The sequence below is a fragment of the Budorcas taxicolor genome, chromosome 8 (genome assembly GCF_023091745.1).
Source record: "Budorcas taxicolor isolate Tak-1 chromosome 8, Takin1.1, whole genome shotgun sequence".
In the NCBI taxonomy this organism is placed as follows: domain Eukaryota; kingdom Metazoa; phylum Chordata; class Mammalia; order Artiodactyla; family Bovidae; genus Budorcas; species Budorcas taxicolor.
The window spans coordinates 9,712,957-9,738,864 of record NC_068917.1 but is presented as its reverse complement, the minus strand read 5'-3'; the positions used below and the strand labels follow the sequence as shown (position 1 = coordinate 9,738,864).

The 25,908-nt window shown below is 36.6% G+C and overlaps 1 protein-coding gene across 3 annotated transcripts; it reads right to left on the bottom strand.

The window, feature by feature from the left end:
* Window positions 1–25,908, bottom strand: CEP44 (centrosomal protein 44). Of its 3 annotated transcripts, XM_052645248.1 has the most exons (10): window positions 25,800–25,908; window positions 22,803–22,950; window positions 21,503–21,649; window positions 20,769–20,891; window positions 18,612–18,770; window positions 17,722–17,928; window positions 16,858–16,933; window positions 14,225–14,349; window positions 13,935–13,972; window positions 13,021–13,149 (listed from the first exon to the last, which is right to left on the bottom strand). In XM_052645248.1, exons 1-10 carry the CDS (start codon window positions 25,886–25,888, stop codon window positions 13,107–13,109), a joined length of 1,155 nt encoding a protein of 384 aa, XP_052501208.1. In that variant the 5' UTR covers window positions 25,889–25,908; the 3' UTR covers window positions 13,021–13,106. The 3 variants fall into 3 exon arrangements, with proteins under 3 accessions (XP_052501207.1, XP_052501208.1, XP_052501209.1); XM_052645247.1 differs by lacking the exons at window positions 13,021–13,149; window positions 13,935–13,972 and adding an exon at window positions 1–300; XM_052645249.1 differs by lacking the exon at window positions 13,935–13,972 and having other exon boundaries at window positions 13,131–13,149.

Genomic DNA, 25,908 nt, shown 5'->3' with positions numbered 1-25,908 from the left:
CATGAGCTGGTGGAAAACGGAAATCAGATGAACAAGGACGATGCTGCAGGAAGGAAAAGCGGAGGGTCAAGGTCCACCTACTGAGAGACTTACTGCTGAAGAAGGGGCTCCGGGTTTAGTGGAGGAGCTCCCCTAAAACATCCGAGTGCAGCAAGGGAAGGGAGACATGGGTTCCCAGAAATGAAGAGGCAACCCAGGAGAGGGACCCAGGACAGTCCAGGACGAGCTGGATGGAGGAGGCCTAGAATGCAGCCGGCCAGGGTGGGAACAAGAGGATGGGACACTCCACGCGGGAAGGTTCTAGGAAACAGAAAACACAACACAAGAGATTAAAATGGTGTATAAACAGATTAGCAGGATGGGTACCTAGCACTTAAGAGTGCTAATTCTTCCTATTCCATAACAGGTGGTCTAGCGATAAGATCAAAAGTAGACCAAATGAGCAAAAACTAACCCGATTATTTACAAATACAGTTAAAACACTGGAGAAAGACTTAAAATGGTCAAGATATTTTCCTCTGGGGAGTGGGGCTCAGGTGAAGAGCTGTAGGGATAAGAAGCCTCAGCAATTATTTTAATCTAATTTAAAAAATAGTAAATACAATGATGACATCATAATATTATAATAATATAGGTATTGATACTAATTAGTAGAGATCTACAAAGTGAATATATTCAATTAAGGCAAGTGTATACTTAAAAACTCCTATAGAAGATATAACTTCTGTGGACATAAAGTCAGAAATAGATACCAATTACCATAATCACTGCATATCTTAAAAACTTATCCCAAGGAAATAATATGTACCATCAAAGATGTACATGTAGGAAGGCTTATCATGGGCACTTTTTCTATTTAGGAACTTTATAAACCAGTAAAATGCACAATAGAGAAATTATTTAAAAGATTATGGTATCATGCCCAGCACACTGAAGGTCAAATGACTGTTAAACTTCTAGGACAGAATAGTGTGAAAAATCCATATTTTATATTCAGAAATATAATGACATGGAAAATGATCACTAGTCCCATGAAAAAATTAAAATTATATCTGAAATATAATCTCCATTTAATAACTCACACAATTCACATGAATGTGCACATAAGAAAATAAAAAAGATAACACCAAAATATTAACAAAGTTCAAGGTGCTCTTTGTACTTTTTTTTTTAAGGGCATAAATTTTTTTTTTTTTCTAATTTTATTTTTTTTTTACTTTACAATACTGTAATGGTTTCAAAATGAGGAGAAAATGAACATGTGGTACTTTGAAAATGTTAAAATCAGAGAGTGCTATATAGTAAAATAAAACCATAAAAGATTGTACTTCTTACATAGTCATTTTAATAAGAAGCATGAAAGTTGAAACTATAATAAGTTTTCTTATCTAAAAAATTTGTGTTTGCATATTCTTTTTGACCTCAGGGTAGAGGATGTTATTTGTAACTCATCCAAACTCATCTTTTAAAATTTAACAAGACAGTTCAGTAGTCTATTTTTACTATAAATCTATCTTGAGCAAGAATGTTGATAACCTGAAGGTTAACATATATTCATTAGCATTTTTTTTACTAAGTCAGAGAACAACATAATCCAAACAGTCTTATCCTTTCTCTAAACTTAAAAAAAAAAAAAAAGGCAAAAAGTCATGGACTACCTTTTGAACTTTTCCCTTCAGTTTCTCGTAACAGCCTTCATTTTCCCATGAGTACAGTACATTCTTAAAGCTATAAAGTGTGAGAACATTATCCTGAAAGCAAAATGTTATTGTTAAACTACCAGATATATTTTAACACTGACTACTTTATAACTTTGAAGATACACTGAAAACAATTTAAAAACACATGTCTCCTTTAACTTTAGCTTTTACAACTTAAAATCAACTAAAACTGGACCAAGAGGGGAAGAGGTAGCAACTTATCTGAACATTCTTAGGACCAGCTCTTTTTAAAATGTAATTTTTTGTGTGTTTGACAAAAGTGCTTTCCTGTGTATTCTCCTACTCCTCCTGATTTACTTTCCTGATAAAATGGGGAAGTATAGTTGTCACAGGGTTTCCCCAGTGACTCAGTGGTAAAGAATCTGCCTGAAATCGAGGAGACGCAGGTTCAATCCCTGGATCGGGAAGATTCCCTGGAGAAGAACCCACTCCAGTATTGCAACCCACTCCAGTATTCCTTCCTGGGAAATCCCATGGACAGAGGAGCCAGGCAGGTTACAGTCCATGGGGCTGCAAAGAGACTTGGTGACTAAACAACAACATAGTTGTAATAATTCTTTACATCCTAATCTTAAACGTTAAAGGCTCACTGTTGTTATTGTTCTTAAATGATGGTTTGGACCTGAAAAGTTAAGAACAATTGATACCTTCTATGTTGAAGCTAATCTGCTTGAGTTGTGTAATTCTATCTTTTACATGTGTCAAAGTATTAGGGTTAAGAAATCATATATATCAAATAGTTCTTGTCATGAGAAAATAATTAAAGAAATGAGGTTGATTTTTCAAAAGTTACACATAATTTTCTGGGTACGTCATTACACCCATAAGGTCTCTAATAATAGCAGTGTACTGTTTCATGGCAGTGAAAATCCACAAAGAGACCTGGCTTTGCAAGAAGCTTCCTTCAGCATCTTAAATGCTGTGACCACATACCTTCCTCTGTGGGTTCCACATGGCAGCTTTTCACTCAGGCACAAGCAAGTATATCAACTCCAGAGCCACACCCTCACATCACACTGTACAGAGTTAAGAGTCTTTTCTGGTAGCTATGGAGGCAAGGGAAGGAAACTCGTCTTCCCCAGAAGACCAAGTTCTTTGCCTACAGTTGAGTGGCCTGCTCATCTGTCAATCAGTGTCTGGGAATCAGTAGAATGAGTTATACGGCAAGTGGGCTTATACCTGGTCATTTTGCTTGAGGCTGAGGGCTTCCCTGGTGGTTGTACGGTAAAGAATCCCCTGCTAATGCAGGAGACACAAGAGATGCAGGTCAAGAATATCCCCTGGAGAAGGCAATGGCAACCCACTCCAGTATTCTTGCCTGGAAAATCCCATGGACAGAGAAGCCTGGCAAGTTATAGTCCACAGGGTCACAAGAGTCAAACATGACCTAGCGAGTAAACCACAACAACCACACATGGCTCAGAAAGGGAAAGTATCGTTACCCACTAGGAAATTTGGGTAAATCCCCCAAAGAAAGTTAAGCGTGAGAGCAGACAGCAAATGTGTCTACAATCCCCATCACCATTAAGTAGATTATTCCACATTAATAATTATACTTCTTCACTTTTCAGAGAAAACAAACAAAATGAAAAGACAAAAAACAACAACAAAAACCCCAACCAATTTTACGGTCTTTAATTCCAAAACCAAAATGAACAATGTCATGTTTTTGACTTGAAGATAGGCCCCAGTTGATGAATGCATGCACAAAGGTTGCCTTTTGATATCACTGGGAGAACAGAGGAAACAGAGCCAGTTCCAGGACATAGCAGAGACCATCTTTAAGTAGCTCAAAGAAAAAGGGCTGTAGTTGAGTCTTTTAGAACTTTGTAAAACCACTGCCAGAAAACTGATTGCTACTATGAAGCAACTAAATCACTGAGGTAGACATTATACTAAATTGATATCAACCAGTATAAAGGAGCCCAGCCAACAAATCAAAATATTTATCTGAAATGATCTGTTGGATGTTGTTTATCCTGCTGGACCCACTGGAGATAGGGCACTTTAAAGTGACTCCATGGGACTGCTGTCAATGCTGTCAGGTGACTATCACCTATCCAAGGCAGAAACACCCTTTCTTCCTCATCCAGTCAGTATCTCTCTTTTCTGGCCCTCTTCATCTCCAGTGCTCTTTCTTTACCTTCAGCCTCGTTTCTCTCCTGGACCCTGTAAGCATCCTCTAACTAGTCCCCCAGCCTCCAGCTTTGCCCTCTCCTTGTTCCTCCTCAAACACTACCAGGGACATCTTCCTAAAACAATATTCTAGTCCTCGTGGCTTCCCATTGTTTCACAAGATAAAGCTCCTTAGGATAATATATAAGATTCTACCTCTTCAGCCTCAGTTGTCACCAGTGGTTACTATTTTTGTTGGCAATTTGATGAAATGCTACTATAAATACTATGAATATCCTTATAAATTCTGTCAATACTTATGAGGGAATTTATCTAAGGTATATGCTGTGGTGTGGCATTGCTACTTCATAGGACACGCACATCTTACAAGTTTTTTGCCAAACTATCTGCAAAGTCATTGTACTGACTACACTTCAATCAGATATTTAAGACTTGGTTGACCACACCCTTAATAAAACTTAGTAATGACTTAAAATTCTGCACATTGACTGTATTTTTTTTATTGTATATTGCTCATTCAGGATGTCTTTTCTCAGTAACTCATCTTTTGTATTCTATTGGAATATTTATTTAGGGATGTTCTTTTTACATGCTGAATACTAACTTGTTGGTTATTCCTACTAAAAAAAATTCTGCTTTGTCATCTCACATCTTCTTTTGATAGACTGAAATATTTTTAAGGGATTCTCAAATTTGTATTTTAGTGGTAAAAATCACATTTGTAAGAATAAAATTTACAAATGGAGAGGGAGGCATCAGCTGGGAGTCATGGGGGACGAGTGCTCAGAGTTCCTGGGGCTCCTCTCACGGTTTCTGTGCTTCCTACCAAAGTCTTCCAGGAACTTCTGGAACCTCCGCGGGTTCGATAGTGCCCAGTTTGAGAACCAGTACCCTAGGGCAAACTTCCCTTCACAGGAGAAGAAACCAAGCTCAGAGGTTGAGCTGTTTGCCCCAAGAACTCTGATGGTGGCTTCCTCCACCACAGCTATCAGGAAGGAAAGGCTGGGGACATATGCCTGCACAGCGGCCGTGGTCTCGGAGGATGGCCCTCCTTCTCCAGCATGGCCACTCCCGTAGTTTGGCTTCCAGGTGTGTGCAACCTGAGGGCTTCAGTCAGTGCTGCTCCAGAGTGACCTTGCACCCATGGACTCTGTGTGGCCAGCTCACCTCTGCAATCTCAACCGGCTCCACTGTAGACATTTTATGTGACATTAAAGAAGAAATGTGAGTGCTGGAACCACTGTCTTCGCACACTCTGTTGGGGAAGATCAGAGCTCACAGAGTGGGTGAGGTGGAGAAGGAGAAAGTAGAAAATACAGACGTGCAAAGATCTGGCCATTCTCCATGACCCGCAGTTAGGTCTCTTGCCATTGAGGTGAAAGGGGTGCTCCAGGTTGCAGGTGCATCTCCAGTTGGTACGAAGCAGCTGAACAAGCCCTCTGGAGATGGAGACTGGGCTTGACAGTCAAGCCAGAGCCACCAGCACTAACTCATGCCTCTGTGAACTCATCCTGTGTTTCATCCATATGAACATCTATATCATCTTGAGAGGCACAAAGGGTGTTGGTTTTGGAACTGTTAAGGCCCTTTAACATTGACAGCATTTCCACAGACAGGTCCAGACAGTTGCCCCTCAACATACATACCTGGGCTTTGTGGGCAGATATCCTGTGGGATGGCAGGGAGTGGAGAGATGGGATAGCAGGGCAGTCATGAGCCCCAACCACCTCTCCTGCACACACACCATGGCTGCCCGCACTGGCCCGAGCCCCAGTGCCCGATTCTCATTCCCTCCAGACTGGAATGCCTGCAGAGCTGTCTCCTCCTTCTCAGTGAGATTTCTGGGCTCTGCCATGTCTATGGTTCCCTTTACCCATCACATCGTTTCCTGTTTTGGCTTGTTTAAGCCACGCCATTTGTGCAGGAGGTGTAGGATGCTGGGGGTGCTCAGCCAAGTACCTTCCAGCCAACACATCTGCAGGGAGGGCTACCTTCTGCATGAACAACCAACCCTCCAGGAAGCCACCATCTTTCTAGCTAGTAATTCAACTCCCATATGTCAAGTTTATATTTTCTTTTATGACCTGTGCAATTTGAGTTAAGAACTATTTCCACAAAGATCATCTTTTCCAGTGCTTCCCTAACGTTCATATGCATATTTTTAAATGCAGATTTAGTTTGCACACGATGCTGGTGCTGCTGCTCACAGACCTCACTTTCATTTCTATTTCCATATTTATGTCTTTAATCTACCTTTAAATGACTGAATGGTATAAAATGAGGCTCTAATTTAATCTCCCCAACCCCATGACAGCCAGGCCTTCCTAAAACTATTCACTGAATGTAGTGTAACACATGCTCAGTCGTGCATGACTCTGCAACCTCATGGACTGTAGCCCTCCCGGCTCCTCTGTCCATGGGATTCTCCAGGCAAGAATACTGGAATGGGTTGCCATTTCCTTCTCCACAGGATCTTCCCAACCAAGCGATCTAACCCATCTCCTGCATTGGCAGGCAGATTCTGAGTCACCAGGGAAGCCTGTATTCACTGAATAGTCCATCCTTTTCCCACTAGCCAGTAATGCAGTTCGTCATAATCGTTATTCTGTGTTGAGTCTGGTAGGAAGCTCTGTACTCTGCTTATTGCAATAGCCTATTTTTCTGCCCTGCAATACCATAACTACTTAGCAATCATAGTTACTGTTATAATTACAACAGTTTTATAATAATTTCAAATACCTTTTAGGAAACCTCTTTAAAAAATAAATAAATGTTTAAAGCCAAAATAATGACAATGTTTTGTGGAATTAAAACATGTAGAAGTAAAATGCCTAACAAAAAAGGCCTGAGGGGTGAATGTACATGTAGTTATAATGTTCATATACTATACTTGAAGTGGTATAATATTACTTGAAAGTAGCCTGTGGTAAGTTAAAGATGTATCCTACAAACCTGTAGCAACTACACACATAAATATAAAGTATAATTAGTAAGTCAAGAGATAAAATAGAAATATTAAAAAATACTCAACTAATGCAAAATAATGCATAAAAAGAGATTAAGAAAAGAATTAAGAACAAATGGGAAATAAGAAAACAAATAAGGTGGTATATTTAAACCTAACCATGTCCAAAATCAAGTTAAATGTAAACGATCTAAACACTCCAGAGATTTACAGACTGCATGAAAGAGCAAGGACAGAGTATATATTCTCTTCAGGAAAACCACTTCAAATACATTAAAAGTAAAAAGACGGGGAGTAACACCATAATAATACTTTCTAAAAGAAAGTTGGAGTGGATATATTAAATCAGACAAAGTAGATTTCCAGATGAGCGAATATTACTCAAGATAAAGAGGGCCATTTCATAGTGATAAAGGAATAAATTTATCATGAAGAAGTAACAGCCCAAAGTGTTTATGAATCTATATAACAACAGATTCAAAATACAGGACAGAACTGAAAAAAAAGAGAATTTTTTGCAGCCTTCAACTACAGTTATAATTGAGATTTCAACACTCCTGTTCCAACAACTAATAAATTGATCAACTGAATGTCATTAAAATTTAAAACTTCTGCTCTTTAAAAGTACCTAGTTAAGGGAAATGAATTTGAGAAGTCAGAGAGTAGGAGAAAAATCTTTGCAAAACAGGTATTCAACAAGGGACTCCTACAACTCAGTAGGAAGACAAACCACTCAATATAAAAAAATAGGGAAAAGAAGAAACTTTCACCAAGGAATATACACAGATAGCAAATAAAGACATGATACTCAACATCTTAGAGAAATGCACACTAAAATCACCATGAGAGGGACTTCCCTGGTGGCTCAGTGCTGGAGAAGCTGTCTGCCAATTCAAGAGGCACGTTCAGTCCCTGACCTGGGAAGATCCCACAGGCCACGGAGCAACCAAGCCTGTGCGCCACGGCTACTGAGTCTGTGCTCTAGAGCCTGGGAGCCGCAGCTACTAAGCTCACTTGCCCTATAGCCCATGCTCTGCAACAAGACAAACCACCACAATGAGAAGCCTGCGCACTGCAACTAGAGAGTAGCTCTCACTCGCCACAACTAAGAGAAAAGCCAGAACAGCAATGAAAGTCCAGCACAGCCAAAAACAAATAAAATTGTTTAAAAAAAACACCATGAGGTACCATGTTGTCATCTCCTGTTTACTAATCACTGGTGAGGAGGAGTGTCCTACCTTAGGGTGATGGAGATGATCTCAGGACAGGTGAGATCTCTTAACAGTTTCTAAGTTAGGTGTGCTCACCACCTGTGGGAAGAGAATGCTGCAGGCCAAGCGGAGCCATGTGAGGGTTACGCTTGGAAACTGACCAGCCGGGGTCACACACCCACCAAAGGACTGACAAAACCAAGTGTTGGTGAGGATGTAGAGCAAGTGGAACTCTCAGACTGCTGGTGGGAAAAGCAACGGCACAGCCACTTTGGAAAACAGTGTAGCAGTTTCTCATAAAAGTTAAACATAACCTATCACATGACCCAGCCATTCCATTGCTAGGTATTTACCCAAGAGAAGCAAAAGTGTATTTTTAAATAGACTTGCATCCTAATGTCCACAGCAGCTTTCTTCATAACATTCCCAAACCAGAAATAACCCAATGTCCATCAACTGATAAGTCATCTAGAAACTGTGGTATTTCCACACAATGAAATATGGCTCAGTGATATAAGGGAAAGAACTTTCCCTTATACAAAATGTTGCTCCTGCTGCTGCTAAGTCGCTTCAGTCGTGTCTGACTCTGTGCGACCCCAAAGACGGCAGTCCACCGGCAGCCTGATGGCTCCCCCGTCCCTGGGATTCTCCAGGCAAGAACACTGGAGTGGGTTGCCATTTCCTTCTCCAATGCATGAAAGTGAAAAGTGAAAGTGAAGTCACTCAGTTGTGTCAGACTCTTCACAACCCCATGGACTGCAGCCCCACCAGGCCCCTCCGCCCATGGGATTTTCCAGGCAAGAGTACATGAGTGAACCTCAAAAGGAAAATACTGTATAATTACATTTATGTGAAATTTTAGAAATGGCAATATTAAAATGACTGAATGCAAACCAGTGGTTGTTAAGACAAGGGTGGAGGTGGAGGACTAGGTACAGAGCAGCATGTTCTAGATCTTGCTTAGGAAAGTAATCGCGTGAACGTAAAAACTCACTGAATTCTGTTAACTGAATTAATTTAAAACATTTGTATGTAATTAAAAAAATTTTAATTTTTGGCTGTGCTGGGTGTTCTTTGCTGAGCACGGGCTTTCTCTAGTTTCAACGCATGGGCTTTTCATTGCAACAGCTTCTCATTGCAGCAGCGGCTTCTTTATTGCAGAGAATGGGCTCCAGGGCATAAGCTTCAGTAGTTGTGGTACTCCGACTTAGCCGCCCTGAACTTCCAGACCAGGAATGGAACCCTTGTCCCCTGCATTGGCAGGCGGATTCTCAACCACTGGACCACCAAGGAAGTTTTATTATATGTAAATTATTCCTCAATCAGGCTGATGAGAAAACAAGAAGGAAAAACCCTCAAAGCCTTAGGTTCCTACTGTCAACAAACTACCCCAAGTCAGCTGCAAGCCCTCTGAATTTTTGCTTCCTCTTCTTTAGGTCCTTAAGAATTTCTTTCAATTTCTTGTGATAAATATTTAGCGCATTTCCTCCAGAATGTTTGATGGTTTCTTGCAGGAGTTTAAAAAATTCTTTTAATATCTTGTCATATTGCTGCAAGCAGAAATCTCTTTTTTTTTTTGGTAAAAATTCTCTGGCTTTTAGTGCTTTAAATTAGACCTACCTAGTTTTGTGCAAGCTTTTAAAATTATGGTAGTTTCTAAAAATTGCTCACCTTTTTTATTGGGAGAAACTTACTGCATTAAGGCTCAGAAATATTCACGCTTTAAGTGTGGGAAATTATGTTAAAAATAATCAACTTATAAATTCATGCTACATATTATTTTCCACATTTAAATACATTACCAGATATAGCAAGATGATATAACATCTAAATGACTGATGTTAAATTGAAATTAAGATGTCAGATTCAGAAATCAGTAGTTATGATGCCCTCCTTTATCTTAATACCCATCCATAATATATAGTTCAAATTATTTATGCATTTGGGATACTTATTGAATAAATGCTTTTTTTTTTTGGCTATACTGGGTCTATGTTGCTGCCATGGGCTCTTCTCTAGTTGAGGTAAGCAGAGGCTACTGTCTAGCTGTGGTGTGACAGCTTCTAATTGTAGTGGCTTATTGCAGAGGACAGGCTCTAGGTGCTCAGACTTCAGTAGTTGAGGCATGTGATTTCAGCAGTTGTGGCTGCCAGGCTCGAGAGCATAGGCTCAGCAGCTGCAGTGTACAGGCTTTAGTCGCTCCGCAGCATGTGGGATCCTCCCATCAGGGAGCGAAGCCATGTCTCCTGCAATGGCAGGCGGATTCTTTACCACTGAGCCATCAGGGGAATCCAACTGCTCTATTCTTAACCTTAAAATGTTGAGTTGAATATTTCATTAAAAATTTTTTTAATCAAATAATTTTTGTGATTTGTGAACTTTAGAGACAAATAAGACATTCATACTACTACAAGTATTAGATATAAAAACCATAATCAAATGAGCATGGATTTTGAAAGATCCCCTCCCATCCCAATAAATCTGCATGTTCTCTGTGTCACTACTGCTGTTTTTTATCACTCTGAGTGAGTAGGGTAAGAAACCCGACATTTTCACTAGATGAACTTGGGAATTGTTAAAAAGCAAAAATTAAACCTATAATGTTACTGGATCTCAGAAAGTGCTGTAGTTTGTAAAATTGACAAGGTTCATTTACTTTTTAATGCCTCCCCAAGTGCCTGTCAACGATGTAAAGCTGTAGGAATGAGTAGCATGAAATGCAGCCTCCAAAGTCTTGAAGTTTTATTTTTCAGGGAATGTATTACATGTTAAAACATGACATTACAAAGTGTTAGAGTGAAACAAACAAACAAATGTAGAGCCATTTTTTCCAACTTAATAGTTCTGAGTTATGCCTACAATTTTCATAGAGTTGACATTACTTCTTACTTCACCTTATGAATTCTCAGTGTTTCTATCTGATCTCTATCCAGATGTATTCAGAGCACAGCATAGGTAGGGCCACACCAGGTGCTGATACCTTTGTGAGCAGTATAATAAATACCTTTCATCCCACTTAGGGGAAAATTAAGGGGATGGAGTTCGTGAAAATTCTAGTTAACTGCGGGTTTAATTATGTAGCTCCAAATAATCTCACCAGGAGTCCCCTTCCTTACTTTCTTAAGAACTTCAAGTGGCTGGTTTATGGTTTCAAGCTACTCACCAAATCACCTAAGAGGAAAAAGTTTTCTACCATTTCCAGGAGAGTTAAAAGAATAATAAATAACTTCAATGAAGTCAAATTTGCTTTCTTTTCCCCAAAAAATTACATTGTCAAAGTAGTAAGATTCTTTGTAAGTGTAAATGCATGGTGTTCTTATGAGTTGTTTTCATTAATTCCTGTGTAAGTTTGTTAGATAAAAGTATGAAAAAATTTGGATTCCAAATTCTACTAGACAATATGACATCTTTTATTATATTTTCAATAGAAATTTATATTTGGCACACTTAATGTATATCAGGAAATTTAAAATGTTTAAAATCTTTTAACTGGTATTCATGGCTTCCCTGGTGGCTCAGTGGTAAAGAATATACCTGCCAATGCAGGAGACGCGTGTTCTATCCCTGGGTCAGGAAGATCCCCTGGAGAAGGAAATGGCAACCCACTACGATATTCTTGCCTGGGAATTCCATGGACAGAGGAGCTTGGCGAGCTACAGTCCATGAGGTCACGGAGTGGACACAACTTAAGAGCCTAAACAATAACAATTGGTATGTATATGTGTATACTACATAAAGGAGAGAGAGGGGAAAAAGAGACCATGAGAAAAGAAGATAACTTCTCTTTTGTGCAAAAAAGAAGATTCCAAAACATTTCTTTTTAAAACTTGAATCTGATTTTTCAAAGGGAAAATAAGATCCTATATTTCACAGGAAACCATATATCTTAATAAAAGATAAAATACCAGCATATAAACCACAAGGTGGTGCTACAATTCCATGCCTATGGATACTAAATTTTTAGAAGTTTCATTGATAAAGTGGTTTTTCATAATCTCTTGGTTTATAACTTTTTGCAAATGAAAGAAATAAAGCTAAATGAATTCATTAATTCTAGAAATATTTACTGAAACTACTGAACTCAAAGTTGTATGCTAACTTCAAAAGTTCATAACTTTAAAGTATGATGACTCCACATGTCCCTGTATTAGAATAATAATAAAAGTATTTTTTAGGTTACTTATACTTAGAATTTTAACTTATTATTAATGTTTCACATGTGGCAAATATCAAATTATATTATATAAATATATGAGTAAATAAAATAATTCATCTAGTTATTTAAAATGAATTCCACTTTTCTCTAAGTTCATCTAAGATTATTTTCTCTCTCAAAAAGAACATAACTTCCCATCATTTAAAAAAACAAACAAACAAAAATACTCATTGTGTATCTTGTAATACTGAACGGCCACCATCTGTGTCTGAGCTGCTGGTCTTAAAATGTGTTATAGAATAGAGTACTAAAACACTCAACACATTTTTCACAACTGTCCAACTTGCTGCCAAACACAAAAGGAGAATCATGCCATGACTTCCTCAACATTAATTGAAAATGTGTTGCTGCCTTTTGACTGCGCATGAAATAGTTGTATATTTATTTAAATTTCAATGAGTATTTTCAAATTTTCATTACAACATATTCATTAGTACAGATGGCAAGATGGTAGGTATGAGAGCCTCCTAGGGACAACATGCAAGTCCCAGGTGGAGTGTTTCCAACAGGATGTAAACCATGGTCCTCAAGCCTGTACTTTAAAAAACATATTATTTAGCACACTGCCAACAAATGTTGACACAAAAATACAGTGCTGGAATGACTTGACGCTCTAAAAGAAGTGTACTGGCACCTTAGCTGTCCTAATAGCAAAATTTACAGTAAAGCAGTATAATCAAAGCGCAAAAATATTTAAGTATTTATTCAATATGGAACCAAAAAGCAAATATACCAAATGGAATTCAAATTCTAATAAGAACATTCCAGTGTATTGAAATTGCATAGAGAACTCTTTAAAATATACAACATGTACATTAGCCAAAGTCCTAGAGAAGTTCATGCAGACAATTCTATAATTAGTGATTTGGACATTTCAGTAACTCTGCAGTTTCTTCAAACCTGAAATATAATAAGGAAATAATATATTAAGTAAATAACTAATCCATAGTGAGGTGTAGGATTTAGGTTGCTGAAATTATGCTTTTGAGCCTTAAATAAACTTCAGTGCCTATTTATAGGTACAAGTACTGTTAATAAGTATACTGGGGCCAGAAGGGAAAGTAAAATAACTAGAGTCAATTTTAAGTCTTTAAATCATGGAGCATAAGTTATTTCAGCACATTTCAAATTTCAAAAAAATATATATATATAGTTTTTTAAAGCAGTAGGCTGCATGATAACCTTACATAATTTCATATTTTATTTCAACTTCTCTCTAAAAAATACACATAATTTATATTTATATTAGATGAAAGTATCATATTCAGTATTATCATACCAACAACTTTCTGACAAAGACTAGCAACACTTTAACAATACTTACATGTCCCCACACCATTCATCTACATACATAAAATTTAACAGTTTGACAAAGTAGTTATCAAAAATAGATAATTTCTTGATTAACTATTAATATCAACCAAAAATATCATCACACTCTTTAATCTGCAATTAATTTCATTAACAATGTTTTACATCGCTTGTTGGAAACAAAAACAGTGACTCATCTCACAAACACATAACTGTAGATGGATTTATTATTCACTGGAGTCTTGAAGGAAATTCCACACCTGATTGAGAGACCTTCAAGGTTTGAAACACACATGTACATTCTTTATATACTGTAATCCAACACAATTCCCTATAGAGAAATGAATCTCTGTTGCCCTTTTCTGGTTACTTACATTTTTTTCATCCTTTCCATTTTCTGCATTGTTGTTTCCTTTAATTTAAAAAGCAACAAATTTAGGCGATTTCTCAAAGTAAACCATAATCCAAGATGGACCGTGAACATATAAAACACAGTCTAGAATACTGCACTAAGTACTGTTTATTTATCACAAAGAATTTTTATAAGATTGAGATTTATAGTTTCACTATTTTTCTTGCCAATGGCATCTACAACTAAATCCAATGCTTACTTTTTCTGGCATTACAAAGGAAATCATGTAAGTGGTTGCCAGATTCTTCTTACCTCTGAGATCTCTTTCAAACCACAGTAATTAACAGTTGAGGTTCTGGGAGTTGAATTTGATGACACCGTACTATAACCAAAGGATAAGGGAATATTTGCATGCCTTTCCTCTTTGCTTTTTCTGTCTGTGGAGAAATTAATTTTTAGATTAACTTTTTATTTCATGGGAGAGTCAAATATCTAAAATTTTATGTATAGAGGGAAGGAAAATAAACATCTCAATATAAAATGGCTACTGGTATAGGTCTAGATGAGTCTTTAATATTCTCTTAGGATAATGACCTGCACATGAAGATCTAGATGTTAAAAACTGGCCAATAAAAATCAAGAAAAGTAATATTATCTTTATCATGATAGCAATCAACTGAATATACAAGTTAATGTATTTTTAAATATAGGCTACCGACGCATGAATTTTTTCTTAAAATAGTGGCAATTATTACTAAAACTAACTGTATATACCTCCTAAAAATCAAGAAACATTCTACCCTTAGTTGATATCTATGGAAAAAATTGCTTAAAATTCAGGGTTCACAGATTTATTTCTCTATATAACTGAATAACTTTCCTTTTCCAGTATCCTGATATTATTCATGCAGCAAAATGATGGCAAGTCTTTCCTACAACTGAATCAATTATAGAACATCACAGAAAAGACAAGTTTCTGTCCAATCAACCCCATAAGCCCTGCATTTTTAGTCATGGTACATATGCAAAAACAAGGCCAAAAAAAAAGAAAAATCAGGTACCCATTTAAACTATTTTACACAGTTTACCATAAGCCTACAAAGACAATCTTTGTATTGTGGAACAGAATATTACCACATGAGAACTTCAGGCTCTCATCAAGCCACAGTCTCTTGCCTGTTGGCTCCATTCCTCTACTCACATCAGCATGAACTTCACAGAAACCACCCCCAACCCAACATGATTCTAAGATCAGATTGGTGAACTGCTACTCTCAGCATCAAAAGAAGTCAAACCCTCTTCTTCCAGGTAGCATGTATAGATAAGATATAATGTAGAAACTTCATAAATTTGACTCTTAATTGATCAGGGTCAGACTAAAAATTTTCTGAGACAAGTATTCACCTCATTCCTAATCTATAATCCATGTCAGACAGTAGTCTGTCTGCTCATCACTCTGAGTCCTAGCGCAGGTCTTAAACTTGGTTATGTGTTTAACTAAGGGGTTAATAGTATGTGCTGCAATATGTTATTTAAAAAGTTTAAGCCCAAACAGGCAACATCGAACTTGGCAAAGACAATGTTTGCAAATAGCAGGCATTCAGTATTCTTGCAATGCATGAAAACTTGATGTCTACCGTAAATATTTACTGGGGACAAAAATACAGACATTATGCTGGACAGACCATAAGATAAAGTTCTTGCTCTCAAGGGTCTTGGAACTGAGCTTAGAAATTTGTTGAGTAATGAATAATAAAGAGAAAAAAAGCCAACTTTTACCAAATCTGAAACTTGTAGTCTATAATAAATTTAGTGCCAGAAATAGCATCTCTAATAACTGTACCTAATAACCTAAATATTGAAATTGTTGCTGTGGAATGAAACTGGCATGTACACTAAGTATGCAGTGCTGAGAAGAAAACGTCAGAGCTAATTTGCCTCAATTCAAACACGTCCCATCATTCAGTAGCTATGTAGCTTTTGGCAGTTAAATATCTCTCTTCCTCATCTGTAAAATATGGATAATAAAGCACTTGTATTGTCTTGAGAATTAAATTTTTATTACTATAGCTTGATTATGAATTCTCAGTCGGAAAAATATCTCTTCTGCAAATATGATTTAATTATAATGTGAGACAAAATTTAGACCTTTGTCTTTTCAAAAAGTGTAAGAATCAAAAAAAAAAAAAAAAAGCTATCACTGAAAAGCAGCTTAGAAACCTTATCCCTGCTGTTCAGTCACAATGGAAATGCCAGTAGCCAAAGAAGTTAAGGGACATGGTGATTGCCCCAATTTTAGGTCCTTCACATTCTATCATCATCAGTAAACTGTTGAAATATAAGAGGTTTTTAACACATTACAGGTTACTGACAATTTTTTTTTCTTTTACATATATTATTCACATATGTGAAAGTTATTATGTGTTAGGCACTCAGTCATGTCCAGCTCTTTGTGATCCCATGGACTGTAGCTGCCAGGCTCCTCTGTCCATGGGATTTTCCAGCCAAGAATACTACAGTGGGTTGCCATGCCCTTCTCCAGGGGATCTTCTGACCCAGGGATTAAACCCAGGTCTCCTGCATTGCAGGCAGATTCTTTACCATCTGAGCCACCAGGGAAGCCATTCCTGGTGAAAGTTATTGTTAAATTTAAATGAGAAACTACGGAGGTCCATTTATTATTCTAAAGCACTTTGCAAATAAAAGAATAAAATGCCTCTACAAGTTTGCAATTTTGTACATTGGAATTTATTTCACTACTATATGTAAGTTGGCTTTTCTAGAAACTCTTGACTCGTCTATAAGTTCAGTATTTTCTTTCTTCTTAGGAGTTTTGCAATTTCTAAAAAAATAAGGTTTCAGGGATTAAAATAATCAAATACTATAAAAACATTTTTGTGAGATCTCCTAATCGTATCACCAATTCCAATATACCAAGAGCTCACCTGGATTGAGACTGTCCATGTCACTACTGGAAGCATAGTCTTCACTCATCTCATTAAACTCTATATATTCATTATTCTGAAATAATACAATTTAGTATTTAGAATAAAATGAAAAGATATGTTCTCAATTTATATTCTTACTGCTAAGCATAACATATATATGCTTACTTTTATTTTATTTACAAGCAAAACATAAATATCTCTACATATAAAAATTGATCTTTCTGGTAACAATAACCCTGTATGCGAGACAGCAAAAGAGACGCAGATGAACAGAACAGACTTTTTGACTCTGAGGGAGAGGGAGAGGGCAGGATGATTTGAGGGAATGGCATTGAAACATGTATAATATCATATAAGAAACGAATCGCCAGTCTAGGTTTGATGCAGGATACAGGATGCTTGGGGCTAGTGCACTGGGATAACCCAGAGGGATGGTATGGGGAGGGAGGTGGGAGGGGGGTTCAGGAGTGGGAACTTATGTACACCCGTGGTGGATTCATGTTGATGTATGGCAAAACCAATACAGTATTGAAAAGTAAAAAAAAAAAAAAAAAAAAAATCGATCTTTCAAATGTTGAAGGAGATAGAAACCTTGAATCTACTTTTTAAGAAGGAAAGATAGACTAGGACCAGAAATTGATACAAGTTCATCAGATTTTCTTACTGGATAAAGGGAAAAGCAATAGTCACAACAGGCACCACCAAACAGGCTGTGTCCAACTAGGACTTCATTCCAACTAAATATTTCCCAAGACCCAAAACAATCTCTTATTTAGCATCCCGAAGAATACACACATAATAATGAATAAAAGTTCTTTATTGTATCTGAGATACTCTGTAAAAGCAAAGGAAAGAAAATACCTTTTTAGATAAAAGCATTTCTGTTTCAAGAAGAGTGACACGACTCAGAAGATTAGCCCAGGTTTTTTCATTCACCATCACTTTCCCTTTCATTTTTTCTTCCAAAGATTCTAATCTACTCTCTATGCAAGTCAGTTTCTTAAGCTTTTCTTGGCATTCAGCAAGCATAGACTGTAATGCAGTAACCTCAGGATTGACTTTTATATCCTAAAATGACAGAATAGGATCAGTTAGGAAAATAAAACTATAACTAATAGCTTCTTATAATTAGGAAAACTAAGAGGAAATGACCAACAAATGAAAGTACACTGAGATTGTTCCCTTTGCTATAAACAGGAAATAAGCCTAATGGATATCTGGTGGCTTTTACATATCAACTATATAACAAGATCTAAGTCACAAGGCATAAAAGACATAAAAAGAAGTTTTAACAGAAGCACTAATGACCAGACATTATAACAGGGGTCTGTGACTACAAAGTAATAGAAATAATACTCATGGAAAGAGAGGAAAAGAGGGCACAAAGGACAGCAAGGGCCCCAAAAGGAAAATGAAAGGGCTGTAGTGCATCATTTTTTTCCATTCATCAATATAGGGAAGAGGTGGAAAAGAACCTTCACTACAAAGTACTCTATGTCTCTCACTAGACTGTAAAGCTTGAAGAAGTCCTGCGTCTTATTCGGCTTTGCATCCTCTCTCCCAGTACCCTCAACATGAGCAGCAAATAATATCTTTTTAATTATATTCAGTAAGACTTAGCGATTCTTAAGTAATGGTAACATGTCATGATCAATAGTTTAAAAGACTAGAAATGTTACAAAGGTTAGACACTTAAAAAATTATGTACATCAAAGCAAGAAATACTGGTTCAAGAAGCCCCAAATTCTTACTTGTTGTTCACAGTTAATGTCAGGAACCTGTAATTCAGGAATTATTTCAGCAGCCTTTAAGTCACAAACATCAAATGCTTCGTTAACATCTGTTACTGTATCTTCAGGAACGTTAGCACCATCTTCATTGTACAGATGTCGGATCACCACAGCTTTCTTCTGCACAGAGAAAAATACATCAGAGATGCTTTCATGTTCTCTTCCACAATTATTTTAAACACACACATAGTAATTTATCAAAACAAACATCCTATTTTCCACTTAAGATTTACAGAAGTATAAATTACCATATATGCATACACCAAATATTACACATTTATTAATATTTTATATGTGATGATAAAGTTGTGGCCATGATTTTTAAACAGCATTTTTATATTTTACAAAATATTGAAATAATCTATTCAACGACGTCTGTGACTTGTTTCAAAAGGTTTCAATTTGGGGGAAAAGATGTTGAGAAAAGTGATTACAATTAAGATAAAAGAAGAGTAGCAAAGAGTTGACAAATTGCTAAAACTCTGAATGGATACTTTGGTAAATGTTTGAGAAGGTCCATAAGAGGAAGTTGTTTTTAAAACGTTAACACACTATTCATGCATATAGACAATTGAGCTGGCTTTATGAGTAGGACTCATTACAATGTTTTTTTTCTATTAAATAAACCACAAAACATCAGACCCTCCTCAATAACAATTACAAAAGGAAAGCATTGAGAGGAAGGCTTTAGATGAAACTGCATTTATGCAGGACTCTTCTGCCAGTTCCTTTTTCTACAGACAATCTGCATATGTACAATGAAAACTCAGCACACATTGACACAGAAGTTACAACTAGCACTCCAAAAAAGCATGGGAGAAGGAGACAATTCGCTTTAGCACTGACTCAGCTTCTCATGTAAACCAGTGTACTTACTGACTCCAGCTTCTCTAAATTGGAAGAATTTTAATACCTACCCAAGTTTCTGATAATTTTGATATAATTGATAAAACTTTGATGGATAACAAAAGAAATTTTAAGAAAATTAAAAATAAGTCTAATGTCTTAAAATTTTGTATCTTTTTCCATTAATACAATTTAGATCATTTCTCAGCCCCACACGGAAATAGAAGATTGAAAAATGTATTCAGTTATATCAACTCAGATTCATTAAGTCCTTACAGTGTACCTAATACTGTGCTAAAAAAGCACAATGAAGATCTGAAAAATCTAGAATAAAAAATTCCTTGTTTAGATAAATTCTAGTTGGGAAAGGATTCAGGACAGTTACATTTGTTTTCACAGTGCCCTCATTACCCGAGACAGAACAGGCACAGTTTTCTTTTTAAGTTCCAGACATAGGAGCCTTTTTAGTAAAGTGTCACTACATTTTATAATGGAGTAAAGTATAAATAAATTCAGAAATAAATTATATAAGCAGAATCTGTTAATTTATTTATACTTTACTCATAATATAACTCATATTATGAATTGGGGAAAAATAACTCCCTGAATCTTACTCAAATATACTCAAATCCTGTATCTAATGACACATTGATTATTTGTCTGATAGTCTATCCTTCAGTCTCGATGGGTTTGCCCCATGCGGAAGACAGCTGAAAGCATATTTACCATTATAAAATAATATTATGGTTTCATTTTCCCTTGGAGATAGAAAAACTATTCCTAAATGCATTGAACTCATTCAGCCACAGCTTCTTGAAGCAGACAAGGGCAGGGAAAGTATCGGCCAACAAACAGAAAATATTCAGAACACCATCCCCAAACCAGATTATAGATTTAAGGACTATCAACCATTGGCTAACCTATATTCCTGGTACAGAAATATAAATGTATATAAATCAAGACCTAGAACTAAAGCGAAGGCCTTTAGGAAGATTAGATACATAATTAAGAGTAAATTTTCACCATCACAAGAGGCAGAATTTGGGATTAGAAATATAAAGAGAAAACATGTTTAACTGTACATTTCTACCCTCTTCTTCTAACTTTAGGAATGTTACCAGAAAATACACGATATGTATTGTGAAAAATCCTTACACTCTAATGTTTGAGTAGAATGTTTTTCTAGATGTTAGGCAGAAAAGTGAACCTTGTGTGTTGGATCAGTCAGGCAGGTAATTCTTAACGCGACACACTGTCTTTGTACTGTCCCACCTTTCCTGAAGTCACAAATCTGCCAGTGACATCAATGCCCACAGGTTCAGTAGATGTCTTCTCAGCACTTGAACAAGGTTCTGACTTGGCAGAACTGGTCTTTTTTCTTTGTTGTGATGGAGTCTGAAAAAAAAAGGTATTAAGATTTCATAAACTATGTGCTTCCCTGGTGGCTCAGATTTTAAAGCGTCTGCCTGGAATGCGGGAGACCCGGGTTTGATCCCTGGGTCGGGAAGATCCCCTGGAGAAGGAAACGGCAACCCACTCCAGTACTCTTGCCTGGAGAATCCCACGGAGGGAGGAGCCTGTTAGGCTACAGTCCATGGGGTTGCAAAGAGTCGGACATGACTGAGCAACTTCACTTTCTTTCTTTCTTTCTAAACTATGTGGGAAGGTAGCATGTATATATTAAATTCCTCTGTCATTTAAATTTTCATGAAATGTGACTGCCAAATACTGCAAGTCTAATGAGACCACATGTTTTTTGAAAACTACAAAGTGATGAAAATGTGTTATGTTAGTTTGTTATATTAGTTTAGGACTAGTAGCTCCAAGTCACTAATGTGTCAAAACAAATGACTTGTATTTAAAGCAAACATCAGGCATTGTAAGGTCACTCAAATCTGTGAGTAGCACAGTAATTGTACTGTGCATTAATTTGCTGACTAGGTATTGACTTTATATATTAAAATATAGCCACTTAACATAAGTTAAAAATCTATTAATAAAATTACCTTCTCAAGACTACTCAACTCCTTGTGCTTTTTCATCACACAATTCAAAATATCACATATAATTTGGATTTTCCATTCTGCAAATCCACACTGGATAAACTGCTTTTTTGTCAAGATTGGTTTATAATTAAATTGATCACGAAGAAGCTGTAAAGAGGAAATAATAGACCAGCATTATGGTTGGGAGCAATTTCTTTCAAAAATCTAAAATGGTAAGTGACCAGGGATGTACTACCATTTTTAAGAGATGGGAGAGGATTAAGCCACTATAGAAAGGGCACTAAAGAGATCTGTAGGGGTGCTGAGATCGGATCAAGTAGGAAATAGGTAGAAAACAGGTAGCTAGGAATGTACCAGATAGCTATCCAGAAAGATGGAAAAGATAATCATCAAAAGCTTCAAATATTCTCATAGGAACTAGAAAAACTCCTTTGTTTGCTAATACCAGGTATCAGAAAACCATAGTTCTCTTTGTTTATAGAAATTATGACAATTTTTAGACAAGTCAGTAGGCTACTCAGTTTCAATTTCTCGTGTGTAAAATGAAAGAAACAGATTAAAACTGTAATTTCCAAAATCTCTTCTGTGTAACCTCAGATTTCCTAGAAGTCCTTTTAGGCTGCCATGGATGCTTTCTGAGGTAAGAAGCAAAGAAAGGGAAGATTAAACAGAGACTACATATAAAAGCTACCATCTCATCAAACTCTTTACTTAAAAAAGAACAAAAAAAAGCAGATTTGATTTGATAAATTGGCTTTTACTATTTTTTTAAGGTTACATAAATCACAGTACTTAAATAAAATTAATGATACAAAGTAGGGCTTTGAAAAATCAAACAGAGATTAAGTCTAGGATACATGTAGTACAAGTGTAGATGCCAAAGTAGATAATAAGACATGGTTTCAGATCTCAAGGAACACAAGGTGTTCTAACATAAGTTGCAGTTCCTTCTTACAAAGAACTAAATTAATAAATTAACTCACAATTCTATGAACCACAAATTTTACTTAATAAAACTACATTCACTCTAACTTCTGCCAGTATACCAAATTTTACTAAAAACAGATATAAAATAGACAAATGATAATCAATGATAAATGTTTACCAGTCATCATATTTATTAAGAGTATGAAACATAAAAGCAAACAAATTGCATCTTGATTGTAACAGAGACTTCATTTACATAAGATAAATACATATGAACCTATCAACTATATATGTAAGGAGTTATAAAAATATTGATCTAAAAAAATCATTTGATGACTTCTAAAAGGATTATTGTTTCATAAACTCAAAATACCTTATAGACAGTATCTATGAAGCGCAAGTCATTCTTTGCTAGGAGCTCAACATTGGAGTCGACCAGAAGTTCTGCTACATAGGGTGAGTATGAGGTAAGGGAATAGCTGATGATGGGCAGAGAGGCTGCTGTATCTCCCTTTACCAAACTGTATGGAAAAAAGATTTTTAATATGCTTAATTCCACAATGAAAAGCTGTTAAAACCCCATAATTTAACACAACAGCCATAATAATTAGGGGATGCATGAGACCCTTCAGATTCCAACCCCTACTCTAAACCAGTGCAGCCAAATTACTATGAAACAAAAACTCTTCAGCATCAATACCAACAGTCTGTTTCACAGTATTTATTGATTTTCCAAAGACTGGCCTTACTTATCTAGTCTATTTTCTCCTACCAATACAGCAAATGTACCTCCATAGAGTATGCAACTAGGCCTTATGGTTTTGCAAATATTCTCATATTACCTCACTTACTCTTTATCATAAACCTCCAAGAGAAAAATACTATGAATTCTAAGTTACAGATGAGGATACCAGGACTGGAAAAGATATCACTGCTAACAAGGTTGACCAGTTTACGATCTTCCCCTGACATCAGGCGCATTTGCAATCTACCTTGTTAGATTATGCTAATTCTTCTAGCCTAGAAAAGTATGTCTTTCTTTTCAGTTATGTGTCATTCATTCTGTATGAATAAATCCATCCAATCTCAAGCCTTCCATGAAGCCATCTTTCTGACCCACAAGGATCTCTCTAGAACAACTCCCCAGGTGTTCAGGATCTGATGCCTCACGCCCTTGTCTGGTACTGTTGTCTAACTGTCTCCACACATGGATCTTTCTCACCAAGAAGTGTCTTCACCGATTGTCTCTCAACAAAGCACAGCAAGTATTTGTTCAACTGATGTAACAATGCACTTACTTCAAATGATTGTTTTCCACAAAATTCAAACATGTATATAAATCTCCCCATCCTGCCCCCAATTTTAAAATAAGGAAGAGAACAAATATAATAACATTACATTTTGTTTTTTCAGGACAAAAATAAATTGTTTCTCTTTTATCTTTATGGGTACAATTATAATTTACTCAATGAGAAAATTGCTCTGGCAACTCTGTCTCTCTGTAAGACAGTTCAAAACAGAACATGAAAAAGTACTTTTTACAGAAAAATCTGTCTATTTTATGAACATTATAATAGAAAACAGTCAGTCTGTAATGAATACCTCTTTTGCTAAATAATCTCAAAATCTTGGTTATCCAGTTTCCATAGACTTAGACTAGAAACAGTAAGAAAAACAAATACTATAAATTGGCAAGCCAACACAAAAAACAACAGATGTCAGGATGAAACTTTAAAAAGGGAAAAAGTATAAAGAAACCCAAAATACATGGGGGGGGAGAGGGGGCGGGGAGGGGTGTGTGTGTGTGTGTGTGTGTGTGGCCAAGGAGAGCAATCTGAAGCAGCAAGATAGTGTGTGTGTGTGTGTGTGTGTGTGTGTGTGTGTGTGTGTGTGGCCAAGGAGAGCAATCTGAAGCAGCAAGATAGTGTGTGTGTGTGTGTGTGTGTGTGTGTGTGTGTGTGTGTGGCCAAGGAGAGCAATCTGAAGCAGCAAGATTGTGTGTGTGTGTGTGTGTGTGTGTGTGTGTGTGTGTGTGGCCAAGGAGAGCAATCTGAAGCAGCAAGATAGTGTGTGTGTGTGTGTGTGGCCAAGGAGAGCAATCTGAAGCAGCAAGATAGTGTTACCTCCCCCAACCCCGTGTCAATAAACACTGCAGATATTACTACATTATAAAATAATCTAAACTTGTTCTTAATGATAAGCTTAGGTCAATAAGAAAAATCAAATGTTTGAATGCTATACTCAGAAGAGAGGAGAATAATCAGTACATTTCAGAATTATTTCTATCCAAAATGCCTTTTAAAACGTTAATGCTTAAAAGTGGGAAGAAGAAAATGTGGTTACTCAAACTGATTAGTCCCTGCAAGTCTGGATAGTAGAGATGTCCTTGTTTTGAGAAACCAATATATGACCGGAACATAGCATGGGAGCAGATCAGGGAATAACCTTCTGCTTCTCACAGATGATGGTCGTAGTAACAGTCATCTGAGCTAAACTTTCCCTTGTCTCTTCACTACTCTTTCAATGGCAGCCTTCTCTTAGTTAGTTTTCCCTGATTCACAATGAGAATATCTTGGATGCTACTGAGTTGGTTTAACTCAGGTTCACTCACTACTTGAACGCATACCTAATATGAACTTGTCCCTCAATACATTCATAGAATAAATGTCTAATTAGCTTCTAAGACGTTCCATGCAGTTCTAGAAAGGGGGAAACTGCAGTGAATTGAATAAAAGCACCAGACATCAAGCTGCATTCTCCTGGGAGAAATATTTAATCAGTCAGCAATGCCACATAGGAAGGAAAAGAGGTATCAAAGGCTAAAGAATGATAGGAGTGTATATTAGACTAGCAGAATTAGAGAAGAAAGACATGTTGCTATATTTTATAAAGGCAAGTCAGTCATATTTGGACAATGGAAACTAAAGCAAATGGTTCAAAGTGGGGCTATTAAGTGAGATAGCTTAATAACAATCTACAAGTATGATATAAATTGTCATAAGAAATCTGTTAACTAGAATCTTCCAAATCAAAAAGGAATACCACCCAACTAAATGTGGGAGGCTGGTAAACTAAAGCATTAATGAAATCCATTATACTTCCATGAGATTAAAAGTTGTACAGAGACCATACTTACAATATCGTGCTTCTACTTCTAAAAGCTGTTTCAAATCTCGAGTTGGAATTTTTCATTAATTCCTACTTAGAAACAAACTCCTAACTGCTTTCTAAAATATCTCAGTAATTTCGATGAAAAAAATTAAAGGACCTATATAAAATCTGTATTTTTATTTAGATACTCCTCCCATGTCAAATGTTACCTCACATCATTAGTGAAAATAATACAAAGAAGTTCAATATTGCAGCTTACCCTACACAGTCCACCTCTCTAGGGTAATTTAGCGAGCGAAGCACTTGTTCTAAGTTCCGTAAGCTTCTTTTTAAATCACCTGTTGCCATTATTTAACGTTTGATTCAAC